Here is a 10,561-nt window from a genome sequence, read left to right on the forward strand (position 1 = left end):
CCACTTTCTTAGGGATTTGAGATTATTCCAATTCTAATAAGTTCGTCCATGATAAGTTGCTCGTTATTAGTTATAACATTCGCTTATATATAAGAAAAATTTATCTAGCAAAATGGTCCATTACTTTTAATAAATTTAAAAAACTATCTAATAAGTTCCTCCTGATAAGTTCCTCGTTATTATTTATAACATTATTTTATAATTCATTTTTTTCTTAAGTTGAATTTAACCGATAAGATTTTTATACATGGTTAATTAGGTAAATGTGTGCATTAATAAGGCATTCTTAGTGTTGAAATATATTTTTTGATTATATTTGTGAAGCCTTAAGCTATATCAACCACATTAATATTTTTAATGTGGTTGTACTAATTATATATAAAATCATAAAAACATAATTAAGAATAATGATGATAATTATTGGTACAAAATAAAAAAACTACACATGAAATCTTATTTAACCATATAATATAATAGTGTATATATAAATATATCAAACTTTATTTTAAAATGAATACATTATTTTAACTTACTAATAAAATAATAAAAGTATATGTATTAGAAAAATCTAGTTAATTAATAAGATAGAACATATCTAATTAATTTTTTTATTAATTAAAAAAAATCTATAGTAGGGATAAAATACATTTTGTAATAGCTATTACAATAATAACATCATTATATTGGATTTATTTATTTTGAAACAAGGTTTGAAAAAAATTTTCTTTTCAATTTATTAAAAAAGGAGTAAAATTCATATTTTCAAAAATAATTTCCATAAAATTTTATAGATATTTTAAAATAAAATTATAATTTAATTATTTTTTTTTAATTTTATATTAACATCTACTCATCTATATCCATGTCTATGTAACACATGTTGATACGTTTAAATCTCATTCCAAAAAAATAAGCATAGATGTACTTGTTCTAGATGTACTTGTTCAATGAATGAGTTGGAAAATGGAAAATGAAAGGGGAATCGTCGCTGGAGGTGGAATCAAGGGACCGTGACGTTAAATATGATTGAAAGGGAAAATCAAGGTACCATGACACCAAAGCAAAGAAAGTTTACCACGTGAATGCATCTATCCCAAAAGTCCAGTTCCTTCAACAAAATGGGTCAGAAAAGTTAAATTTATTAAATATATGAATAAAATTTGGTAGGTATTTTTGTAAATTTAAATTATAGCTGTTAAATTTTAAGATTTTGGGTGAGTGATAGTGTTGAATCTATTTCTATTATCAAAAATATGATTCAAACATTGTGATGGCGTTGAATCTATTTCTACCATCAAAAACATGATGTTGAATCTATTTCCACCATCAAAAACATGATTCAAACACTGTTACCACAAGATTTTTTAAAATATTATTAACAAATCCACACAATTCTTTTTAAAATATTTCTATACTTGCCTTTATAAATATTTCTATGTCACGTGACTTTATAAAGTACCAAAATACAAAACGAATAGCATCTCTCGATTTTATAATTTTATCATTCACAATAATTAAGTTTTTGATCTTGCATTATCTTTTAAATGTAACTTTTAAATATAAAATTACTAATTCCTGAAAATTGTGACTTTATAAAATATTTCTGTCATGTGACTTTATAATGTACCAAAAGACAAAACGAATAGCATCTCTCGATTTTATATTTTATCAATCACAATAATTAAGTTTTTGATCTTGCATTATCTTTTAAATGCAACTTTTAAATATAAAATATTCATTGTGGACTAACTAATTCCTGAAAAGATTTAAGTGTTAGCATGATTGAAATTTTCGTGACGTCGGCGGCACGTGGACTCGCGAGGAAAAAAGAAAAAAAGGAGTACGTAAGACCATCAAAATTAAATTAAAAAAAAAAAAGGAAAAAGAGGGAGAGAAAGACAAAGAAAGGAGGACGTAAAACCATCCAAAGACATCGCAAGCCATCCAAATCGACTTATAACACGCGGTTGATGTAGTACTGTACAATTAGATGCTCACATGTGAATCACTGAAATCACATTTCAATAACAAACCATGAAATTCACCACAACTACCTTTCAAACGTGAGTAAAAGATTTAGGTCTGCTGCAATCGAATAAAAGTATAAATAAGATCTCTGATGAGAGGAGATGTACACATTTCGGCAGTCATTAGCCTGCCAATAAATCTCATCTCATCTCATCTCCCGAATATCTGTCTTTGGAGTGATGGCTGATACAAAGCAGGAGAGGAGTTCAAAGAACTCAAAAGCCGATCACAGCATGTCAATATGGAAGATTTTCAGATATGCCGATTGTGCAGATGTTTTGATGATGGTGTTAGGCACCTTGGGTTCTATAGCTGACGGATCTCTAGGGGGCGCTGGTGTTTTGATTATCCTGAGTGGACTAATAAATAGTCTAGCATCTGATCTTCCTACTCCCAAGCATAGTGATGATTTCGTGAACACAATGAACAAGGTAAAACACATTTGCAGATGCCTTATCTCTGAATTTTATATTGTTACTCAGGTTAAGTAAATTAATAATTGAAGATATTGATGTGGTCATGATGCAGCAAATAGTGCCTTTCCTGTATTTGGCAGCTGGAATATGGATTGCGGCATTTTTAGGTGAAACCTTTTATACTCTCAATAATCTTACCGTGTATTCATTATTCTGATATACGTTGTGTGTGGCTTTAAAGTAGAGCAGTTTAATGAATACTGGCCATGTGTTTCAGAGGGTTTTTGCTGGACAAGGACTGCAGAAAGACAGGCATCTGTCCTGCGCAGAAAGTATCTGAGGGCTGTCCTCAGGCAGGAAGAAGGGTTTTTCGATACCAGCGGCACACATATTTCTGAAGTGGTTAACAGTGTTTACAATGACACCCTCGTCATACAGGACGCGCTCAGTGAAAAGGTGTGTTTTCCAAATACAGTTGTTGTCAATTAGCAAGACATTTCTACTCAACTCATTGATAGGAAATTCAATTAGGGGGATCAGTGTGTATGTGATGGTAATTGTAACTGGATCCATTCTAATCTTTCTTGCATGGGAATGTTTTCAGGTTCCCAATTTCGTCATGAATTTGTCAAATTTCGTTGCTAGCTATGCGGCCAGTTTATACTTGTCATGGAGGCTGGCACTGGTGACATTACCCCTCTCCAGTTTACTGATAGCAGGAGGATTGCTTTACGGTCGGACTCTCATAAGAATAGCGAGAAAGATGCACGCGGAATATAATAAGTCTAGTATGCGATTTCTTCTATTAGAACAGTCTATTCTTTCGTTGGAGAAGCAAAGGCTATGGCCAATTTTTCTTCGGCACTTGATGCAACAGTTAAAATTGGGCTTAAACAAGGGTTGGCAAAAGGGATTGCCATAGGTGGCAACGGATCTGTAAGCTTTGCTTTGTGGGCATTCATTTCATGGTATGGAAGCAGATTGGTGATCAATCACGATGTGAGCGGCGGAATGATTTTTGGTGTAGGCTACTGCATAATCCTGGGTGGACTGTAAGTCTTACTACTTTTATTCTCTTTCTCTTTCTGTTGTGATTTTATTTCTTCCTGCCATTTATTTTCTTTCGCTGTAAAAAGTAATAATTCATCACAAATTCAGGTCTCTGGCTAGCGCGCTTCCAAATCTCAAGTACTTTTCTGAGGCAGGCGTTGCAGCTATTCGGATATTTAAGATGATTGACAGAGTACCAGAAATAGATTCAGAGGATGGGAAAGGCAAAGTATTGGAAAAGGTTTCGGGAGAGGTCGAATTTCGGAACGTTCAATTTGCGTATCCATCCAGACCAGATAGCATGATATTTCACAATTTTTGTCTCACTATTCCTGCACGCCATACAGTGGCTTTAGTGGGCGGCAGTGGATCTGGAAAGTCCACAGCCATTTCATTATTAGAACGGTTCTACGATCCACTAAAAGGAGAAATTCTTGTGGATGGAGAGAATATTAAAGGTTTGCAACTGAAATGGCTGCGTAACCAAATCGGACTAGTTAGTCAAGAGCCTGCTTTGTTCGCCTCCACCATTCGTGAGAATATTTTGTTCGGAAAGGAGGATGCGACTATGGATGAAATCATTAGTGTTGCGAAAGCTTCCAACGCCCACGACTTCATCACCCAACTCCCAGAGGGCTATGACACGCAGGTATTTTTTAAGGCATTTTAAACCACAACTCATAAATATTATAGTTATTATATTTTGTCAATCAAAAATACCAAGAATTCATTTCAAGATCTGTCCAAATGCAGGTAGGAGCAGGGGGCACGCAGATGTCAGGAGGGCAAAAGCAGAGAATAGCCATAGCCAGAGCGATGCTGAAAAACCCTTCCATTCTACTTTTAGACGAGGCCACCAGTGCTTTAGATGCTGAATCAGAGAAGATTGTTCAGGACGCACTTGGTAAGGCTTCTATTGGGCGGACTACGGTGGTTGTGGCTCATCGTCTCTCCACTATTCAGGGAGCGCATAAAATCGCGGTGATGCAAAAGGGTCAGGTCATCGAATTCGGTGGACACCAAGAACTGATAACTAACCCAAGTGGGGCATATACAGCTTTACTGCAGATGCAGCAAAAGGCCCCGTCACATGGTACTAACGCTGCATCAAATACTCTAATGCCATCCGGAGTAAATAGCCAAAGCTTAGATGATAACAAGTCACCCGCTAGATCAAATCAATTTGATAGTTGCATATCCGGCCTGGAACAAGAAGAACTAAAAGCCAATGCTGCGCCTAAATCTTCCTTCTGGAGGTTGCTTGCATTGAATGTTCCAGAGTGGAAGAATACTCTCATGGGCTGTGTAGGCGCCTTTGGATATGCAGCAACTCAAATAGCTTATTCCGTCACTGTGGCAACCATGATTTCTGCGCTCTTTCTGAAAGACGGAAACGAGATCAGATCAGAAGTCGGAACTTATTGCATTCTTTTTATAGCCCTAGCAGTGCATGTATTTGCAGTGAATTTGGTTCAACACTATAACTTCGCAGTGGTGGGTGAGTTTCTAGCAAAAAGGATCCGCCAGAGAATGTTTTCAAAAATTCTTACATTCGAAGTTGGCTGGTTCGATCAGGACCAAAATTCCAGTGGAGCTGTTTGTTCAAAATTGGCCAAGGAAGCTAGTGTGGTAAGTACCCAATCCATTATATTTTTAACAACTAATCTGTTTAACATTGTTAAAGCCCTACATATATACAACAAATCAATCGTTTAACATTGTTAAGGCTTTATATATCTGCAGGTAAGATCCTTGGTGGGAGATCGTGTTTCACTCCTAGTGGAGTGTGTCTCTGGAGTAACTATAACGGTGACTCTAGGAATGTTGGTAGCTTGGAGACTCGCTATTGTCTTGATCGCTGTGCAGCCGTTGATGGTGCTTTGTTTCTACACTAGAAACGTCCTCCTTAAAAGTGTTTCGGGCAAGTCTATTAAAGCGCAGAATCAAGGTAGCCAAGCGGCCTTCGAATGTGTCACACATCATAGAACCATAGCGGCTTTTTGCTCTCAAGATAAAATTATTAATATTTTTGACTCCACACAGACAGGCCCACGCAGGGAGATCAATAAACAGTCTTGGTACGCAGGATTGGCCCTGGGAACTTCTAAGTTTCTTGAAATATGCTATTGGCCATTTGAGTTTTGGTACGGAGGGAAGCTCATAGCACAAGGTGTTATCAGTTTTCATGCTTTTTTATTGAACCATTTTATATTTGGAAGATTGGGTCGCATGATAGCGGATGCTGGAAGTATGACTTCCGACCTGGCCAAAGGGTCTGATGCTGTCACGTCCGTGTTTGAAATTTTGGACAGAAATAGCCTTATAAATCCAGAGAACCATGGTGCGGTTAACCCTGAGAAAGTCCAAGGCTATGTAGCGCTCAATAGTGTGGACTTTGCTTATCCAGCTCGTCCAAATGCTATGATCTTGAGAAACTTCAGCCTGAAAATCAACGCAGGGAGCAGCGTGGCACTAGTTGGAAAGAGTGGGTGTGGTAAGTCCACTATCATCGGATTGATAGAGAGATTCTATGATCCGCTGAAAGGGACAGTACTCGTTGATGGGAAAGATATAAGGAGCTTCAATTTGCGGTCATTGAGAGAGCATATAGCTCTTGTAGGGCAGGAGCCAACTCTTTTTGCTGGGAGCATCCGGGAGAACATTGCCTATGGTAAAGAGAACGCAAGTGAGGCGGAAATAATAGATGCTGCCAAGGCTGCCAATGCCCATGAATTCATTTCGTAAGTTGACTCAAATAAATCTTTAATTGCAATTACTCTCTAAGTTTGTCAATTTACGTGTTATTAATGAATGGTGAACATATATTTCAGGTGCTTGAAGGATGGATACGAAACGAGCACAGGGAACCGGGGAACGCAGTTGTCTGGGGGCCAGAAGCAAAGGATAGCGATAGCAAGGGCAATTATTAAGAATCCAAGCATCTTGCTGTTGGACGAGGCAACCAGTGCATTGGATGCTTATTCAGAGAAGGTAGTTCAGGAGGCATTGGATCGAGTGACGGTGGGACGAACGACTGTCACTGTAGCTCATCGACTGGCGTCAGTTCAGAATGCTGACTGTATAGCGGTTATTGAAAAGGGGAGCGTTGTTGAGCAGGGAAATCACTTGCATCTCATGGACAAAGGCGAAGGCGGTGCATATTTTGGTCTTATCAAACTGCAGCAGCGTCGGTAGGCAATTTTTGTATTCAAATTGTGTGGGCCAACCAGTTGTAAGTAATTCAAAAACAGTTGGCAAAAGGATCGCCATAGGTCACAATTGTATCCATAGTTCCGAAGACCCGGACTTTTCAGGCGTCATAACTGTCACATTGACAACCATAGCGTTCACTGTACCAAGAATTATTAACTTAATAACGGAATAAATGAATTCCGATTATTATTATTTATTTGATCAATCCCGCAATTGTTCCAAAAGTCCCAAAGAGATTCTGTTAGGATTTTTAAATTGAAAAAGCTATACTTTAATTTTCATAATCAAGCAAATAGCAAGTGAGATATTAAATATAAGGTCCTTTTTATGTGGGTTTTTTTTTTTTAAGTTTATAATATGTAAGTATATAGAGTTGGTTAATAAAAACATTTTCAAATGTCATGTCATTACAATTATATGTCAAAATATAAAATTCTAGATACTCAAAGTGCTAATGTCATATTTTAAATTAATCTAATTAATAGATGAGAAGTTTTTTTCTTAGCATTTTTTCTAGTTAATTTTGCATAAAATTATGTATAATTTTTAAAATTCATAAGTTTAAGTTGTTTAATTTGTAAAAATTGAGTGTGTCACAAATCCATCTATCCATACAAAAACATTTATAAAAAACAAGAAATTATAATGTGGTTAATCGCCTTTCATTTTCCTCAATATGTTGTCCAACTCAAAATCAGAGTTGGTTAATACACTCACGTTTTCATTGTTGAGATCAGAATCCTCCTGATTCTTAATTTTGTAAACCCGTTCCTGTTGTGTTCAAATATTTCTAAATCACGTCAGATATTTCGAAATGAGGGGCAAAACTATCATGCACAATGATCACCTCTTGCAATTCTTCAACAACATTCGCATTAGCAATAATTCTCTTTGCAAAAGGTGATTCTAAGAAACCACTTGACTGCTTTATGCAAATGCAATATACAAACACGCACACAAAACTCTGATACTACAATTACAATAACTAAACCAATAATGACACAATTCCTTTTAGTATTTTTGAGTCGAATTTCTTAAAGGATGGTGAAGGATTTTATTTTTTTGAAATAGACCATATGGTAACGATGGGCATGAAATTCATTTTAATAGATATACATAATTGGCTTATCATTTTAATAAAAAAAATGAAACTTAAAATTAATAATCATTTTCCATCTGTCGTTATTTGTTCCAGCCTTACCCTACCAAACATGGGCTCCACATCAAATTTGTTTTGACTTCAAATTCTACATACTAATATGATTCAATACAAGGTTTTTCCTTATTACTCCCTACCATTCTAAGTTTATATCAATAAAGAAGATTAACCTAATGGAAGTTGTATCATGGCCTATAGAAAAATTGATTTGCATTCATTAACATTCCTTAATACTAATGCCTATATTTTTTTGATGGCCACATAATTATTTCTTCTTGGTAATGATAGTGATTATGGATGTCATTGTCTTAACTATAATGAGGTCTTCTTGTTGTGTTGGACTCCAACCTGCGTTCAATTCTAAAATTTAAGGTTTTTTAAGTTCTTTTATGAAATTAGGGTTTTTTTACATTGGATAGAAATACTTGAATTCAAACATATTTGAGATCCTAGTTGAACTCATTCACATATATATTATGCATGTTTTTGTGTATGTATTTAGAATACATTTATGATTTTGTAGCCCGGTACCGAATCAAGTTGTGGCATATTAATGTACTTTAAAAAAAATGATTATGATTTTTTATATTTTAATTTATGTGATACAATCACTTAAAAAGAAATACTAAATGAAAATTTGATCCGATCAAAAATCACAGTTATGATTATTAAATTTTCATTCATATTATCTTTTTGTAACATAAACATATTTTACCTGTAGATTTAAGATCTTTAGAAAAACAAAGAGATATAAACAAAGTCAAATTAAAAAAAAAAAAAAAAAAAAAAGTGAAATTAGAAATTTGGGAAATCTGCACATAAGGTGTGGCCCTTAGTGTGAAATAATCCATTTTCATTAGCATAAAATATATTAAAGAAACAATAAAACATTTTCTATATTCGAAGAAATATGAGTAATGGTTCGCATGTTTCAGTACTTTGCGCGAGACAACCAGAGATATGTGCGATTACAGTGGAAACTGTGCATATTTTACCGTTGTAGCAACATTTCACCGTTATAGCAATAGGCAAGTGTCGTATGGAAACTAGTGCCACGAGGCTGCGCAAATTGTACTGTTGAAGGATCGAGAGTTTGTTAATGCTCCTAAACTATAGGGCCAAGTGGCAGCGGCAGAGATCCTAAACTCCTCATAGCTTAAGATTTGTCATCTTAAAGCCCAATGGTAACCACATTTTTTATTTCGTTTCAATTTGTCATCTTTCAGAGTTTAAGTTTGGATTTTCTTATTAGTCCCTGCCATCTGGCAATGGCCAGGGACTATAGTAATCGGTTTGCGATGTTATGACATTAGTTTACCGGTTTGTTCTTAGTCCCTGCCACTTATAAACCAAAGTTTTTACGGTCATATAGTTTTACTATTTTAATAAACCAAAGTTCATCGTTTTGCCATCTTATTTGGCCTCTTCCCGAGGCCGAGAGGCAAAAATCATATGTTATCTGTATTCATTTTGGAAATTTGAAAGTAATGAAAATATAATGGAAACTAATGCCAGCATTAGTTTCGTATTTTAACAGATATTAAATGCTATAGTGGTATGGTAAGCAAGTTCGCATGTTCTAGTTGCTCTTGTGCATTGAATTTGAACTTGCCATGTGGTGCAACAGCTGCCAGCTTTTGGGCTGTCGGCTTTGACAATTCGACAACAAGACTGGTGATGCATGAAACGGAAGTTCGACAATTCAATAAGAAGACCGCTTCCCGGATGCTGGAAGTTGATGGCTGCCCTCTTCCGCAATGTTGTTCCTTCTGCTCCTGGAAATGAAAAGCCAGTGAAACTGGCCTGCCTTAATTCGGCTCAGTTCCGATTCAAGTTTATCCCTAAGAACTGTTATTACATTTTCTGTCGTACCCACAGCTCTGCGTTTCGTCGCTCTCTTCCTACGTGGGGCGTCTCAAGGCGAAGCAGAGTGATCTTGTGAAGGCGGTCGTGGTAGTCAGCCTGCTTAATGCTCGCAACATTTCTATCTGGGCTGCGAAACAGTAAAGCAACAAGTAAGAATCTGTCATTTCATGCAAAATCAATTTCCATTATGGAACCAAAAAACTCACCTTTGTGCAGGTTGTGCAGGATAGTCAAGTTACCAGATTTGTGCAGAATCTTTTCATTTACCAGATTTAATGTCAATGTGTAGAATGTGATGGAAATTTAACATACTGTCCATTTTGGAGAGCACTTTGGAGACTCTGTCGCGGCATTCATGGCAGCGCATATTCGCGTTCAGAACAATCACCTGAACCTGTCATGTAATATCAGACTCCTGCGTAACCTAGACTATGGACTTGTATCGTATGAAAGGGGATTGGCAATATGCAATAAAGAGGTTAATGCAGGCAGAAATGGGCTTACTCCCGGCATTGGAATCTAAATCCAAAAGACACACTTTAAAGCTGAGATGTAAGGACTGGGTTTTTCTTTGAGAGGAGCTCAGACGAAATGTAGCTGTAATGAGGTTTCTTTAATTCAGCTATTTCTTTGAGAGCAGTTCAGAGGAAACATAGTTGTAATGGAGGTTTCTTTAATTCAGCTATTTCTTTGAAAGCAGTTCAGAGGAAACATAGTTGTAATGGAGGTTTCTTTAATTCAGCTATTTTAATTCAAGAAACAGAAAATGAAGAAGCAGAACTACGTTTCTTTAGAGTAGCCAACAAATAAGGAAATATAATCTTTATCT

At 35.9% G+C, this 10,561-nt stretch overlaps 2 protein-coding genes across 2 annotated transcripts; both read left to right on the forward strand.

Moving 5' to 3' along the window:
* The first annotated feature begins 2,077 nt into the window (after window positions 1-2,077).
* Window positions 2,078-6,984, forward strand: LOC149194847 (putative multidrug resistance protein). The gene is made up of 8 exons (XM_089405174.1): window positions 2,078-2,459; window positions 2,557-2,611; window positions 2,722-2,900; window positions 3,049-3,496; window positions 3,603-4,143; window positions 4,248-5,123; window positions 5,238-6,235; window positions 6,326-6,984. The coding sequence occupies exons 4-8, from the start codon at window positions 3,288-3,290 to the stop codon at window positions 6,687-6,689; spliced, it is 2,988 nt and encodes a 995-aa protein (XP_089261300.1). The 5' UTR covers window positions 2,078-2,459; window positions 2,557-2,611; window positions 2,722-2,900; window positions 3,049-3,287; the 3' UTR covers window positions 6,690-6,984.
* LOC149194848 (ABC transporter B family member 17-like) lies at window positions 2,208-3,224 on the forward strand. Its single transcript, XM_089407823.1, has 4 exons — window positions 2,208-2,459; window positions 2,557-2,611; window positions 2,722-2,900; window positions 3,090-3,224. The coding sequence occupies exons 1-4, from the start codon at window positions 2,208-2,210 to the stop codon at window positions 3,222-3,224; spliced, it is 621 nt and encodes a 206-aa protein (XP_089263949.1).
* Window positions 6,985-10,561: the final 3,577 nt, after the last annotated feature.

Source organism: Pinus tabuliformis, chromosome 2_2 (genome assembly GCF_031772625.1).
Source record: "Pinus tabuliformis cultivar Carrire ecotype Pingquan chromosome 2_2, CPIR1, whole genome shotgun sequence".
Taxonomy (NCBI): domain Eukaryota; kingdom Viridiplantae; phylum Streptophyta; class Pinopsida; order Pinales; family Pinaceae; genus Pinus; species Pinus tabuliformis.